Raw genomic sequence first — 16,714 nt, forward strand, 5'->3', positions numbered from 1 at the left:
TTTCCCAGGGAACCTTTTAAAATATAGTTGGCCCTTTGTATCTGCAGGTTCTGCACCCGTGGTTCCAACCAACCACAGATCAAAAATATTTGGGAGGGTTTTCCCTGGTGGTCAAGTGGTTAGTACTCTGTGCTTCCACTGCAGGGGGCACGGGCTCAGTCCCTGGTCGGGGAGCTAAGATCCCACATGCCGCGTGGCATGGCCAAAAGAATAGTTTGTAAAAAAAAATTCAGGAAAAAGAAGTCCAGAAAGTTCTCAAAAGCAAAACTTAATTTGCCACACCTACCAGAACTATTTATATAACATTTACATTGTATTAGATATTATACGTAATCTAGAAATGATTTAAAGTATATGGGAGGGGCTTCCCTGGTGGCGCAGTGGTTGAGAGTCCGCCTGCCGATGCAGGGGACACGGGTTCGTGCCCCAGTCCGGGAAGATCCCACATGCCGTGGAGCGGCTTGGCCCATGAGCCATGGCCGCTGAGCCTGCGCGTCCGGAGCCTGTGCTCCGCAACGGAAGAGGCCACGACAGTGAGAGGCCAGCGTACCGCAAAAAGATAATAATAAATAAATAAATAAATAAAGTATATGGGAGGATGTGTATAGGTTATATGCAGATACTACGCCACTTTTTTTTTTTTTTTTTTTTTGCGGTATGCGGGCCTCTCACTGTCATGGCCTCTCCCGTTGCGGAGCACAGGCTCTAAACACGCAGGCTCAGCGGCCATGGCTCATGGGCCTAGCCGCTCCGTGGCATGTGAGATCTTCCCAGACCCGGGCACGAACCCGTGTCCGCTAGCGTCAGCAGGCAGACTCTCAACCACTGCGCCACCAAGGAAGCCCCTACGCCACTTTAATAAAGGACTTGAGCATTCACGGCTTTTGGTATCCTCAGGCGTCGAGGAACCAATCCTCCTCAGATACCAAAGGGTGACTATAACTACTTAGAGTTAAGCCCCAGGAAAAGTTAGTATCCTCTGTCCCAACTACCTTATAAGTAATAGGTATTGCTATGCTGCTCTCCATCTCCTGCTCACTTGTGGCCTAGGACAGAAGATTATCCTTCCTCCAGTTCTTTCCTCATTCCTCACTCCTCACTTCTGGGATCTGAAAGTAATAATAAATCTTGTGACTCTACTTCTTCAGGTGGGTGTATTAAAACTGCACCTTTAATTGAAACAACCCAATGTGTTTCACTTCCCCAGAGTGGGAGCTTGGATGCTTAGAGAGCTATCTGCAGACCCTGGGTGGGTGTCTTATGCCCCTCATTCAGCAGGTCATAATCTGCACATTCTTAATTGAATACACCAGCTCTAGCTTCTCAACGCGTTGCTATATAATAGGTGGACATTTGTTATATACTCTCTGTTTTTGTATCTGTTTGAAGCTTTACATAATAAAAAATAAGGAGGGGAGACGACATATTAACTAAAAAGGAAAAATCTGTATCACTCTGTGGTTGTGCTTTGGTTTATCCTTCAGGATTAATAAGAAAATTCCCCGGGGACCACCTTCTCCTCCTGCACCTGTCATGCATTCTCCTAGCCGAAAGGTAATCTTTGCTCTAGTTTAAAATCTCTTTTTGTACTCATGATTACTAATTTTATAAATAACCTCGCATAGAATAAAGTGTAGATGCCTATGTAGTTACATTTCACCACACTTATTGTTTCTTTAATTTGTTTTCCAAGACCAAATAGGGACCCACTCAAGACTATAATATGCAGTTCCAGAGTGCCTATGAGAATGTATGTAAAATATTAGCTAGTAGTTTTATTATTATTAACCTAACCCCTGCATTTAATGGAATGAAAAGGGTCTGGTATTTGACAAGAAGAATGTTATCATAGTTATAGGAAGGAAGTACCTGGGATCATTAGGTCTGTGCTTCATAGTCCAAGTGGCTTTTTTTAGATATTTTATTACCCAACTAAAAAAACAAGTTTCTCATCTGAAAGAAGTCACATCAGTTTAAATATGTAAAAATACTAACCAGCATTTATAACTGTCAAAAATAATTTACAGATTATTTTTTATATTAAAGTTATTACTAGAACCCATGATATGGGAACATAGTATATAGTGCCACCAAACAAATGGAATTAGGACCTTTGACTAAATCCATCCATATGTAGTGTATACTGAGCTGTCTTTGAAGAGAAAGATTGCACTTCGGTTTTTAGCTAGACTATAAATCTAAAAATGTCTCTTCTTCCTCTCTTTTCTCAATTCAGATGACCGTGAAGGAACAACAAGAGTGGAAGATTCCTCCCTGTATTTCAAACTGGAAAAATGCAAAGGTAATTAACTTGTCATAAAATCATAAAAGGTAATTAACTTGTCTTAGTTTTAGAACCTCCTGGAAAACACCCAGGAAGGACCTTCAGCCTGGGTACCTTTAGCTGAAACCTCAGCATCTCATTTAGCTGAAGATTTTCAAGAAGGAACACTCAACTTATGTGACTTTTCTCTTTTTATTTTAATGTAATAGAAATGTTAGTATGCCAGGCACATGAATACCATGTGGATTCTCCTAGTAAATTGTAGTTACTGGAAGCATATAGAGAAGGAAAGGGTAGAATAAAGTAACATATCAATGAAAGATAGTATTCTTTAGAAAACTCAAATTTATATCTAAAATTCTTCCTGAAAGGATTTAAACCAATTTAAATAATCATATGACAAAACAGAGTAAATGTTTGGATATATTCAGTGCTTTAATTTTTAAATTACTTGTTTCTGTTTATAACAATGCAAGTATAAACTATATGTACTAATCACCAAAGCTACCAGGAGTCATGAAGAATCTGTAAAATAATGCAGAATAAATTTCCTAATCACTGTTTCCTCTTTTCTGTCAAATAATATTTCATGATTCTGATGTTGATGGGTGAATAAGGCTACGTTAACCCGTGGTTTAAATATAAATTATTGCTTAAAGGAAGTTAGGGAATTCCCTGGTGGTCCAGTGGATAAGACTCCGCACTTTCACTGCCAAGGGCCCAGGTTCAGTCCCTGGTCGGGGAAGTAAGATCCCACAAGCTGTGCAGCGTGTCCAAAAAAAAAAAGAAGAAGTTATACACTCATCCTGAAACAAAAAGATTGTTGGGTGGTCTGGTTTGGATTGATTAATATGTATGTAACTATGGTATCTTGAGCTGACTCTGTAACACTTCCTTATATTGGGAATAAAGACCATGGACTAGAGGTCAGTATTTGGGAGTCTAGTCAGAAATCTGGAAGAATAAAGCTAAGTCTGAAAATTACATGAATGTTCAAACGTATTCCTTGAGTTCTTGAAGTAGAATGCAAAATTTCAAAACACAGAATCTTAGTTGTCTAGCAAATTTTATCTTTTTTCCATTTACTAAAACTTGCAGGGTTCCTAGAATCTGACAAGTCATGAGAACAGTATAGCGGATTAAGCTACCTATAGACGCTGTGATTTTAGTGATTTGTTCTACCTTTGTATGGCTGTTACATTTACTTGATGAACAACTTTAACTATTTGATAGTGATTTCCTTTTATTATAACCCACAATCTTAACATGAGAATCTGTTTTCCCAGAGCGTGCACTCTGAAATCGTACTTCCCAAGTTTAAATCCTAGTTTGTCTGTTTATTAACTGTATGACCTTGGGGACGTTACCTCAGTATCCTTATTTGTGAAATGGAAATAATAATGTTACCAGTCTTACAGAATTGTTGTGAAGGTTAAGTGAGGCCATGGATATAAAGTGCTTAAACAATCCTCCACATAAAGCACTCATTGTTAGCTGCTGCTGTTGTTGCTTAATTGTGAAGAAAGATGTAAGGAAAAAACTTTAAATGGTTGTCAAAACGGACATATATAAATATAGTTTTAAAGACTCTGCAGTAGCTCTTTTGTGACCAGTGTTTTCTATCTGCCTTCACACTAGGGTTATACAATTCCATTAGATAAACGTCTGGCAGCTGATGGAAGAGGACTGCAGACAGTTCACATCAATGAAAATTTTGCAAAACTGGCCGAAGCCCTCTACATTGCTGATCGGAAGGTTGATCTGTTATAATTAAGATGTTTAATGCTCTTGATAATTTGTAAATCCGTTCTCAGTTACCTAAGATACTGTTATTTTAGCTACACTGCTGAGTACCTGAAGAGGCTGTCACCTGTGGATGTGTTCGAGAGATGACAGGTGCTGGTTGCAGCTCTGTACCTGGTCTCAGCGTTCGTAGACTCGTACACCTTCCTCACCACTGGTGGTTCGGCTTCCTCACAACATTCCAGAATAATGATTAACTAGGCCGATCACATTTTGGGAAGATTGCCAGCTGCTCTTTTTAGGTTTCATCATTTTTCTCTCTTTTAAATGTAGGTGTCTCCCAAAAGGTATCAGGGAGGGGCAAATAAACATTCCGATGTGTTGAATGCTATAGAAAATGACATTCATAATATTGGCTGTCTATTAATATCATGGTATTAATATGTGTATTTGAACTTTACATACATCATGGCGTGTGTATAGAATATAGAAGAGTACACCTTCTGTGTCACAGTGAGCACCCTTATGGAAATTATCTCTTGCACATCTACACTAAGGCTTTATCTTTTTTTTTTTGAATTTTATCTTGTTATACAGCAGGTTCTTATTAGTCATCCATTTTATCCACATCGGTGTATACATGTCAATCGCAGTCTCCCAATTCATCACACACACACACCCGCCACTTTCCCCCCTTGGTGTCCATACATTTCTTCTCTGCGTGTGTGTCATGTTTGCCCTGCAAACCGGTTCATCTGTACCATTTTTCTAGGTTCCACATATATGCGTTAATATACAATTTGTTTTTCTCTTTCTGACTTACTTCACTCTGTATGACAGTCTTTAGATCCATCCACATCTCTACAAATGACCCAATTTTATTCCTTTTTTATGGCTGAGTAATATTTCATTGTATATATTTACCACATCTTCTTTATCTATTCATCTGTCGATGGGTATTTAGGTTGCTTCCATGACCTGGCTATTGTAATTAGTGCTGCAGTGAACACTGAGGTGCATGTGTCTTTGAATTATGGTTTTCTCTGGGTACATGCCCAGTAGTGGGATTGCTGGGTCATATGGTAATTCTATTTTTAGTTTTCTAAGGAACCTCCATACTGTTCTTCATAGTGGCTGTATCAATTTACATTCCCACCAACAGTGCAAGAGGGTTCCCTTTGCTCCACACCCTCTCCAGCATTTGTGGTTTGTAGATTTTCTGATGCCCATTCTAACAGCTGTGAGGAGATACCTCATTGTAGTTTTGATTTGCATTTCTCTAATAGTTAGTCATGTTGAGCAGCTTTTGATGTGCTTCTCGGCCATCTGTATGTCTTCTTTGAAGAAATGTCTATTTAGGTCTTCTGCCCATTTTTGGATTGGGTTGCTTGTTGTTTTTAATATTGAGCTGCATGAGCTATTTATATATTTTGGAGATTAATCCTTTGTCCGTTGATTTGTTTGCAAATATTTTCCCCCATTCTGAGGGTTGTCTTTTCATCTTGTTTATGGTTTCCTTTACTGTGCAAAAGCTCTGAAGTTTCATTAGGTCCCATTTGTTTATTTTTGCTTTTATTTCCATAACTCTAGGAGGTGGATCAAAAAAGATCTTGCTGTGATTTATGTCAAAGAGTGTTCTTCCTATGTTTTCCTATAAGAGTTTTATAGTGTCCAGTCTTACATTTAGGTCTCTAATCCATTTTGAGTTTATTTTTGTGTATGGTGTTAGGAAGCGTTCTAATTTCATTCTTTTACATGTAGCTGTCCAGTTTTCCCAGCACCACTTATTGAAGAGACTGTCTTTTCTCCATTGTATATCCTTGCCTCCTTTGTCATAGATTAGTTGACCATAGGTGTGTGGGTTTATCTCTGGGCTTGCTATCTTGTTCCATTGATCTATGTTCCTGTTTTTGTGCCAGTACCATATTGTCTTGATTACTGTAGCTTTGTAGTATAGTCTGAAGTCAGGGAGTCTGATTCCTCCAGCTCTGTGTTTTGCCCTCAAGACTGCTTTGGGTATTCGGGGTCTTTTTTGTCTCCATACAAATTTTAAGATTTTTTGTTCTAGTTCTGTAAAAAATGCCATTGGTAATTTGATAGGGATTGCATTGAATCTGTAGATTGCTTTGGGTAGTATAGTCATATTCACAATATTGATTCTTCCAATCCAAGAACATGGTATATATCTCCGCATCTGTTTGTATCATCTTTAATTTCTTTCATCAGTGTCTTATAGTTTTCTGCATACAGGTCTTTTGTCTCCCTAGGTAGGTTTATTCCTAGGTATTTTATTCTTTTTGTTGCAGTGGTAAATGGGAGTGTTTCCTTAATTTCTCTTTCAGATTTTTCATCATTAGTTTATAGGAATGCAAGAGATTTCTGTGCATTGATTTTGTATCCTGCAACTTTACCAAATTCACTGATTAGCTCTAGTAGTTTTCTGGTAGCATCTTTAGGATTCTCTATGTATAGTATCATGTCATCTGCAAACAGTGACAGTTTTACTTCTTCTTTTCCAATTTGTATTCCTTTTATTTCTTTTTCCTCTCTGATTGCTGTGGCTAGGACTTCCAAAACTAGGTTGAATAATAGTGGTGAGAGTGGACATCCTTGTCTTATTCCTGATCTTAGAGGAAATGCTTTCCGTTTTTCACCACTGAGAATGATATTTGCTGTGGGTTTGTCGTATATGGCCTTTATTATGTTGACGTAGTTTCCCTCTATGCCCATTTTATGGAGAGTTTTTATCATAAATGGGTGCTGAATTTTGTCAAAAGCTTTTTCTGCATCTATTGAAATGATCATATGGTTTTTATTCTTCAGTTTGTTAATATGGTGTATCACATTGATTGATTTGTGTATGTTGAAGAATCCTTGCATCCCTGGGATAAATCCCACTTGATCATGGTGTATGATCCTTTTAATGTGTTGTTGGATTCCGTTTGCTATTATTTTGTTGAGGAGTTTTGCATCTATATTCATCAGTGATATTGGTCTCTAATTTTCTTTTTTTGTAGTATCTTTGTCTGGCTTTGGTATCAGGGTGATAGTGGCCTCATAGAATGAGTTTGGGAGTGTTCCTTCCTCCGCCATTTTTTGGAAGAGTTTGAGAAGGATGGGTGTTAGCTCTTCTCTAAATGTTTGATAGAATTCACCTGTGAAGCCATCTGGTCCTGGACTTTGTTGGAAGATTTTTAATCACAGTTTCAATTTCATTACTTGTGATTGGTGTGTTCATATTTTCTGTTTCTTCCTGGTTCAGTCTTGGAAGCTTATACCTTTCTAAGAATTTGTCCATTTCTTCCAGGTTGTCCATTTTATTGTCATAGAGTTGCTTGTAGTAGTCTCTTAGGATGCTTTGTATTTCTGCGGTGTCTGTTGTAACTTCTCCTTTTTCATTTCTAATTTTATTGATTTGAGTCCTCTCCCTCTTTTTCTTGATGAGTCTGGCTAATGGTTTATCAATTTTGCATATCTTCTCAAAAAACCAGCTTTTAGTTTTATTGATCTTTGCTGTTGTTTTCTTTGTTTCTATTTCATTTATTTCTGCTCTGATCTTTATGATTTCTTTCCTTCTGCTAACTTTGCGTTTTGTTTGTTCTTCTTTCTCTGGTTCCTTTAGGTGTAAGGTTAGATTGTTTATTTGAGATTTTTCTTGTTTCTTGAGGTAGGTTATATAGCTATAAACTTCCCTCTTAGAACTGCTTTTGCTGCATCCCATAGGTTTTGGATCGTCATTGTCATTTGTCTCTAGGTAGTTTTTGATTTCCTCTTTGATTTCTTCAGTTATCCCCTGGTTATTTAGTAATGTATTGTTTAGCCTCCACGTGTTTGTGTTTTTTAGGGGTTTTTTTCCCTGTAATTCATTTCTAATCTTATAGCGTTGTGGTCAGAAAAGATGCTTGATATGATTTCAATTTTCTTAAATTTACTGAGGCTGGATTTGTGACCCAAGATGTGATCTATCCTGGAGAATGTTCCGTGCACACTTGAGAAGAAAGTGTAATCTGCTGTTTTCGGATGGAATGTCCTATAAATATCAATTAAATCTATCTGGTCTATTTTGTCATTTAAAGCTTGTGTTTTCTTATTTATTTTCATTTTGGATGATCTGTCCATTGGTGTAAGTGAGGTGTGTTAAAGTCCCCCACCATTATTATGTTACTGTCGATTTCCTCTTTTATATCTGTTAGCAGTTGCCTTATGTATTGAGGTGCTCCTATGTTGGGTGCATATATATTTATAATTGTTATATCTTCTTGGATTGATCCCTTGATCATTATGTAGTGTCCTTCCTTGTCTTTTGAACATTCTTTATTTTAAAGTCTATTTTGTCTGATATGAGTATTGCTACTCCAGCTTTCTTTTGATTTCCATTTGCATGGAATATCTTTTTCCATCCCCTCACTTTCAATCTGTATGTGTCCCTAGGTCTGAAGTGGGTCTCTTGTAGACAGCATATATACGGGTCTTGGTTTTCTATCCGTTCAGCAAGCCTGTGTCTTTTGGTTGGTGCATTTAATCCATTTATGTTTAAGGTGATTATCGATATGTATGTTCCTATGACCATTTTCTTAATTGTTTTGGGTTTGTTTTTGTAGGTCCTTTTCTTCTCTTGTTTTTCCCACTTAGAGAAGTTCCTTTAGCATTTGTTGTAGAGCTGATCTGGTGGTGGTGAAGTCTCTTAGCTTTTGCTTGTCTGTAAAGCTTTTGATTTCTCTGTTTAATCTGAATGAGATCCTTGCTGGGTAGAGTAATCTTGGTTGTAGGTTCTTCACTTTCATCACTTTAAGTATGATCATGCCACTCCCTTCTGGCTTGTAGAGTTTCTGCTGAGAAATCAGCTGTTAACCTTATGGGAGTTCCCTTGTATGTTATTTGCCGTTTTTCTCTTGCTGCTTTCAATAATTTTTCTTTGTCTTTAATTTTTGCTAATGTGATTATTATGTGTCTCGGTGTGTTTCTCCTTGGGTTTATCCTGTATGGGACTCCTTGCACTTCCTGGACTTGGGTGGCTATTTCCTTTCCCATGTTAGGGAAGTTTTCGACTATAATCTCTTCAAATATTTTCTTGGGTCCTTTCTCTCTCTCTTCTCCTTCTGGGACCCCTATAATGCGAATGTTGTTGCATTTAACGTTGTCCCAGAGGTCTCCTAGGCTGTCTTCATTTCTTTTCATTCTTTTTTCTTTATGCTGTTCCGCAGCAGTGAATTCCACCATTCTGTCTTCCAGGTCACTTATCTGTTCTTCTTCCTCAGTTATTCTGCTATTGATTCGTTCTAGTGTAGTTTTCATTTCAGTTATTGTATTGTTCATCTCTGTTTGTTTTTTAATTCTTCTAGGTCTTTGTTAAACATTTCTTGCATCTTCTCGATCTTTGCCTCCATTCTTTTTCCGAGGTCCTGGATCATCTTCACTATCGTTATTCTGAATTCTTTTTGTGGAAGGTTGCCTATCTCCTTCATTTAGTTGTTTTTCTGGGGTTTTATCTTGTTCCTTCATCTGGTACATAGCCCTCTGCGTTTTCATCTTGTCTATCTTTCTGTGAATGTGGTTTTTGTTCCACAGGCTGCAGGATTGTAATTCTTCTTGCATCTGCTATCTGCCCTCTAAGGCTTTATCTTGAGTTGGTCTGATTGATTTTGAGAATATAACCAGTTCCTGTTATTGACATTGAAATTTTCTTTACTGGAATCTTGTTTAATTTTATTTTTTAGGTTGTTTCTGAGGAAACATTAGTGAAACACTGACTTACAAGATTGATTGGGGTCACTATAGTTTCAACCACTAAAACAATTCTCTGAGTGAAAAAGCTAAATTTGCAATGTCGTCTAGACAAGTAATCTTTTTGTAGACAAGAATCTTTGTTTTAATCGGCAGTAACAAATTTGAATTCTTTATAACTTCTTTCAAGCCAGAGTTTAGTCAGGGAGTTGCATGACAGCTGTAATTCTTTATCCCCAGTAGTGTCGTATTTAACATCTGACTTTACTAACAGGCTCGTGAAGCTGTGGAAATGCGTGCTCAAGTAGAGAGAAAGATGGCTCAGAAAGAAAAGGAGAAGCATGAAGAGAAGCTCAGAGAGATGGCCCAGAAAGCCAGGGAGAGAAGGGCTGGGATCAAAACCCATGTGGAGAAAGGTATGACATACTCCTTACTAAACTGAATTTGCATTGTTAATAATATCTATCTCATTTTAGAAAATCTCTATTGTTTTTTATTGCATACAGAGCAGTACATACATATAAATATAGATATTTCAGAAATAGTTTAGAAGTGAAACAGTAGTTTCTGCCTTATTAAGCTGAAGCAGTAGAAAATAAAGAATGTGTATTTAAATGTGGGCCTCTAATATGCAAGAACACCAGAAGTTATTAAAGTTCTGAGCAGTATACTTTTAAAAATCACATATTACTCAAATGATAGGCTTAGTTTTCTCTTATTTTAATTTTCTTGAAACTTAGAGAAATCTTATCTCCAACTGAATAATTCATCTCCCCCACATGGTAAACTGATCGAGAGTTTTTCTATCTTGTAGGCCTTTGATCATTAAATTTGCCAGTATTTTCTCTCTGGCTTTATCTAGTGGTCTACATTGGTATATTAATTCAGGTAGAGTGAGAAGACTAATTCTAATTCAAGAAAATTATGAGGGTAGTTTTTCTTTCATTAATAAATCCTAGACTAGTGTAATTATTCAGTTCATACTGAGCACCTACTGTGTGCAAGGCTCTCTTCTAGACACAGAGTTTTCTACTAGACAGGTAGGGGGTATAGCAGTGAGCATTTTAGTGAATGTAGATAGACCAAAAAAAGTTAGTCATATAGTATATTAGAAGGTGATAATAGCTATGGAGAAAAATAAAACAGAGAAGGAGTATAAAAGTGCCAGAAGGAGAGAGTGGTTGGAATAGGCCTCACTTCTAAGATAGTAACATTAGCACAAACACTTGAAGGAAGTAAGGAACTGAGCCATGTGGATATCTGAGGGAGGAGCATCCCAGATAGAAGGAACAGCAAGTGCAAAGGCCCTGAGTTGGGAGTGTAACTGGTGTGTTCAAGGAAAAGCAGGAGGCCAGTATGGGTGGATTAGACTGAGAAAGCTAAGCAGTAGGAGATGAGGTGTCAGAGTAGTTAGGGCAAAGTGGCCAGGTCATGTATGCCTTCTAGTCGTTGTAAGAACATAGCTTTTACTTCAAGTAACAAGGGAAGCAATTTGAAGAGTTTTGAGCAGAGTGACATGATTTTGCATATGTTAGAAGGCTATGGAATGGTCATTTGGAGAAGCAGGGAAACCGTTTGGAAAGCTATTGCAGTAATCCAGATGAGAGATAATAATGAGAGGTAGTGAAAACATGGTCAGTTACTGGAAGTATTTTGGAAGTAGAGCTGACAAAATTTGCTTATGGATTTGGTAGAGGAATGACAGAAAGGGAGTCAAGGATGACTAGAAGTTTTGATCTAAATATTTGAGAAGGATTGAGTTGCCATTTACTAATATTGAGAAGACTGCAGGGGGACGATATTTGGGAGGGAAAGATTAAGAGTTTAGTTGTGGACATGTTAAGTTTAAAATGGAGGTGTCAAGCAGACAATTTGTTATAGGAGTCTAGAGTTCAACTATAGGGAAGTAACTAAGGTTATAAGTAGTAATCCACTTCCTTGAATCATATATATATGTCTTAATGAGGCAAGATTTAAAAAGCTACCTGTTGTAACCTAGCCTCTGAAGGTAATTCAGAGTAAAACTTCCCTGTATCTAAGTTCTCTAAACTGATTAAAAAACAAAAACAAAAAACAGAATGGTTCTTGAGAAATTAGTTAAAAATTTTAAAAATATCTTGCCAAATATTAATAAAAGCTAACGCTTATTGAGTGTTTATTATGGCAGGCACCACTCTGAGCACTTTACATATATTACCTTATATAATCCCTACAGCAACCCTATGCAGTGGTTCTGTTATTATCAGTGTTTTACAGAGGAGGAGACGAAGTCTCAGAGGGGTTAAGTCATCAGCACAATTTCACATTTGCTAATCTGTTGTAGAAACAGGATTTGAATCCACACAGTCTGGCTCCAAAGCTCATGCTCTACACTGTATTCCTTCTATATCTACGCTATATCCCTTCAGCCTGGAGAGGGCAGAGAAATGAAGATAGACATAAACACAATAGATACAGATCAAGGTGCAGCCAGCCCCAATGTACCATGAGCAAAAGGTTCTTTATTCGAAGTCAGTCTTTGAAAATATAAGGATAAACTTTGCATAATTCTTTTTTCCTGACATTTTATTATGAAAATTTTAAAACACATAGAAAAGTTGAAAGAATTGTACAATGAAAACCCATATCTCCACCACCTAGATTCTACAGTTAACATTTATTTAAAAACTATTAGCATTGCTAAATTTGCTTTATCACATACCTACCCAGCTCTCTCTCCATCTGTTAATCCACCATACTACTTTGATGTGTTTCATAAAGATATCAGTACACTTTATGCCTAAACACTTTAGCTGCATGCATGATTCTGGAATTCACATTCAAAAATTAAACGAATACTGTTGGATTTAAATTAATTGCAAGTAAGGTTAAAAGGGCTGAATGTGAGTACAAAGAAATTCATGGATTTTTCTGTCTAAGGTTAAAGAATATTCTCTTGTTCAAAATATTAATGGGTAATATAGTGATAAAATAATTTTCAGGGCTTCCCTGGTGGCGCAGTGGTTGAGAGTCCGCCTGCCAATGCAGGGGACACGGGTTCGTGCCCCGGTCCAGGAAGATCCCACATGCTGCGGAGCAGCTGGGCCAGTGAGCCCATGGCCGCTGGGCCTGCGCGTCCGGAGTCTGTGCTCCGCAACGGGAGAGGCCACAACAGTGAGAGGCCCGCAAACTGAAAATAATAATAATAATAATAATTTTCAACTGTGTCCACACAGAGGATGGGGAGGCACGTGAGAGGGATGAAATCCGGCATGACAGGCGAAAAGAGAGACAGCATGACCGGAATCTTTCCAGGGCAGCTCCAGATAAGAGGTAGGTACTATTTGAGATAAATACGAATTATGAAGAGTGGCCTCTGTGAACCTTTTAGAGAGGAGGTTTAGTGCACTAAGACCAGTTTGCTTCTCTCTCTTTCCTCTTCAGGTTGATAACTTAATAAATCAGCACTTATTTTCTTGCACTTAACTGCTTACTCTGTCTTAGCAGAAGAAGTAACTACCCATGGAAGTTATCTTTTCTTCCATTACCTTGTAGAGTCAGCTAGAATTGAGAATGATGGGGATATAGAAAAGGGAATTGAGATCATGTTTGTGAATAGAAAGTTGAGGATATGCCTGTTCTGGTCTGTTCTTTTCCTGTTTCAAATGGTGAGACAAATTTATCATGTGCCTATTCCTCTAGACAGGAAATAAGCTTCTGTACCTTTATTGAGGTCCTTTCACGTGCAGAGTACTGTACCAAGTACAGTGGGGAAGAAGAGCAGGTTTTGTAAGAAGTGAAGGTCAGCCTCTTTTCATGAGCAGTTTTACTTAAAATTCAGAAAGACAGAGCTGTCATTTCAAATTACTTAGGAAAATTGACAGAGTGCTCTTAATAAGTACAGACTTGTATAGAACAAAGGAAATACATGTATGGAGACTGGGAATAAAGTAGGGATTAGTGAAGTTTGTGGTTCACCAAAGGCTGAGGACTGAAATTGCTGAAACGTTGAAGACATGCTGTAATACAGAGGTGGAATTCTGAGTAAGGGTTAAATGCAAATGTAAAACATTTTCTTTCCAAATAAGCAGTTTTCCATGCTCTCGTCCTCCTCTGAGCTGATACAATCTATTTTTTCAAGTCATATCTACGACAGATTCCTGCTGGTGGTGTTCTTTGTTGTTTAATGGCATATTTCATCTCCCTGATGAGTGAAGTCATAGGGAAGCAGAAAATCTGAATTTAGAGTTGTGTTTAAATGTACAGTGTAGGAGAGAGGAACAAAGTATGAAAGTGCACAGTTAATGACACTCTTAGTCTGAAATTCCTAAGCTGCAAAAATCAAAATGGCTCTGTGGATAAATTGAGCCCTTAAAACCAGTAATGTAACTATGAGAATTGATAACATAGAAAAGCTTTAAACTTGTGATTGTATGAAAATTAGATTGTCTATAGAAATCATTTTAAGACCTAAGTCTCTAGTAAAATAAATGATGATGGTTACTATGGTATCACTGCGATGTAGATTTCATATGTACTGAAACAGCAGGGGAATTAAGTTAATCTGAATGTCAAAAATCTTACTGAGTAATCCAGTCATTGACATGTTTACCTCAGAATTCTAATAGAATAAACTTACTAAGTGTGGTTAGGTAAAAGAACTGACTCTAGCTTATTGAAAATGATTCATGTGATACATCTAATTTGCATCTACTCCCCCTAACCCTTTATAATAGCAGATATAGACCATAGCAGTTTCATATCTCAGCATGCATTACAAGGTGATTGCTTGTATTAAAGACTTCCATATCAAGAATGATTCTTTTGAGAAAGGACAGTCTCTTCAATAAATGGTATTGGAAAAACTGGACAGCTACAGGCAAAAGAATGAAACTAGACCACTATCTTACACCATGCACAAAAATTAACTCAAAATGAATTAAGGATTTGAATGTAAAACCTTAAACCATAAAATTCCTAGAAGAAAACACAAGTAGTAATAAGCTCTTTGACATTGGTCTTAGCAATGTTTTTTGTGAATCTGACTCCAAAGGCAAAGGAAACAAAAGGAAAAATAAATGGGACTATATTAAACTAAAAACTTCTGCACGGTGAAGGAAACCATCTTCAAAACGAAAAGGCAGCCTACTGAATGGGAGAAGATACTTGCAAATCATATATCCAACAAGGGATTAATATCTAAAATATATAAAGAACTCATACAACTCAACAACAAAAAAACAAACCCAATTAAATGGGCAGAGGATCTGGATAGACATTTTTGCAAAGAAGATATGCAGATGGTCAACAGGCACATGAAAAGATAATCAACATCACTAATTATTAGGGAAATGCAAATTAAAACCACACACCTGTTAGAATGGCTGTTATCAGAAAGACAAGAAATAGCAAGCATTGGAGAGGATGTGGAGAAAAGAGAACCCTCATGCACTGTTTGTGGGAGTATAAATTGGTACAGTCAGTATGGAAAACACTATGGAGATTCCTTTAAAAATTAAGAATAGAACTACCATATGATCCAGCTATTCCACTTCTGGGCATTTTTCTGAAGAATACAAAAACACGAATTCAAAAAAGTATATGCATCCCTGTGTTCACTGCAACATTATTTACAATAGCCAAGATGTGGAAGCAACCTAAGTGCCCATCAACAGATGAATGGATAAAGATGATCTGGGGCATGTGTGTGTACACTAGAATACAACTCAGGCATAAAAATGAAATCCTGCCATTTGTGACAACATGGATGAACCTTGAGGGTATTATGCCAAGTGAAACAAGTCAGAGAAAGAAAAATACTGTGTGATTTCACTCATGTGAAGTCTACAAAAACAGAACAAAATGAACAAAACAAAACAAAAACAAACTCATAGATACAGAAAACAGATTGGTGGTTACCAGAGGGGAAGGGGGTTGAGGGATTGGTGAAATGGCTGAAGGTCAATTGTATGGTGATGGATAGTAGACTTTTGGTGATCACTTTGTGTAGGGTATACAGATGCCGAATTATGTTGTAGTCCTGAAACTTATATGTTATATACCAATTTTATCTCAAGGAAAGAAGGGTCTCTTAGCAGTTCTTTTCTGCTATCATGAAGGCTTAACTGTAAAACCCTATCTCTTATAATCATGTATCTGAAATGCCTTAAGAGCTGCCATCCTGATGATGCATTATCAAGGAATATATATATTCACAAGATGTGAATGTACATATTTACTCTGCTTCTGATATCGATTGTATTTAAGTGGAAATTCAACTTGTTTGTGAAGAATTTTCAGTTTGTGACATGGTATTTCAAAACAGGTCGAAACTGCAGAGAAATGAAAATCGAGATATCAGCGAAGTCATTGCTCTGGGTGTGCCCAATCCTCGGACTTCCAATGAAGTTCAGTATGACCAAAGGCTCTTCAACCAATCCAAGGTACAAAGAGTCTAGAAATAGCATATATTAGCTGTTATATGAATACCAATCCTCAGGGAAAAGGAAATTAACATACTAGTATCCTCCAATTTTAAAGACCACTATGCTAAAGCAGTCAGTTGTTAGTGAGCACCACACTTAACCTAAGAACCCAAAGCGGGTATGAACAAAAGTTAATGGACTTTGTGACTGTTCTTTAATGACCTTTTTATTTGCAGTTCAGATTACTGAAAATGTGAGCTATAAATGAGCAAGGGTTTTTACTCTTCACAAGAATGTAATCAGATTCAACTTTTAATAAATAATAACATACATTTTTAACATCCTCTATTTTTCCACAGGGTATGGACAGTGGTTTTGCAGGTGGAGAAGATGAAATTTACAATGTTTATGATCAAGCCTGGAGAGGTGGTAAAGATATGGCCCAGAATATTTACAGGCCCAGTAAAAATCTGGACAAGGACATGTATGGTGATGACCTAGAAGCCAGGATAAAGACTAACAGGTACCAAGGCAGACAGTTTAGTTTGTGTCTGCACCA

General features: G+C 37.3%; 1 protein-coding gene across 1 annotated transcript in view; it reads left to right on the forward strand.

Moving 5' to 3' along the window:
* Positions 1 to 16,714, forward strand: part of SNW1 (SNW domain containing 1) — a 36,065-nt gene that overhangs the window by 18,620 nt on the left and 731 nt on the right. Inside the window, exons 7-13 of the mRNA XM_082647811.1 lie at positions 1,485 to 1,554; positions 2,237 to 2,302; positions 3,923 to 4,039; positions 10,026 to 10,167; positions 12,967 to 13,063; positions 16,056 to 16,173; positions 16,515 to 16,678. Coding sequence (XP_082503937.1) covers positions 1,485 to 1,554; positions 2,237 to 2,302; positions 3,923 to 4,039; positions 10,026 to 10,167; positions 12,967 to 13,063; positions 16,056 to 16,173; positions 16,515 to 16,678 — 774 coding nt within the window. The remainder of the gene's footprint in view (positions 1 to 1,484; positions 1,555 to 2,236; positions 2,303 to 3,922; positions 4,040 to 10,025; positions 10,168 to 12,966; positions 13,064 to 16,055; positions 16,174 to 16,514; positions 16,679 to 16,714) is intronic.

The sequence above is a fragment of the Grampus griseus genome, assembly GCF_964374135.1.
Source record: "Grampus griseus genome assembly, chromosome: 2".
Taxonomy (NCBI): domain Eukaryota; kingdom Metazoa; phylum Chordata; class Mammalia; order Artiodactyla; family Delphinidae; genus Grampus; species Grampus griseus.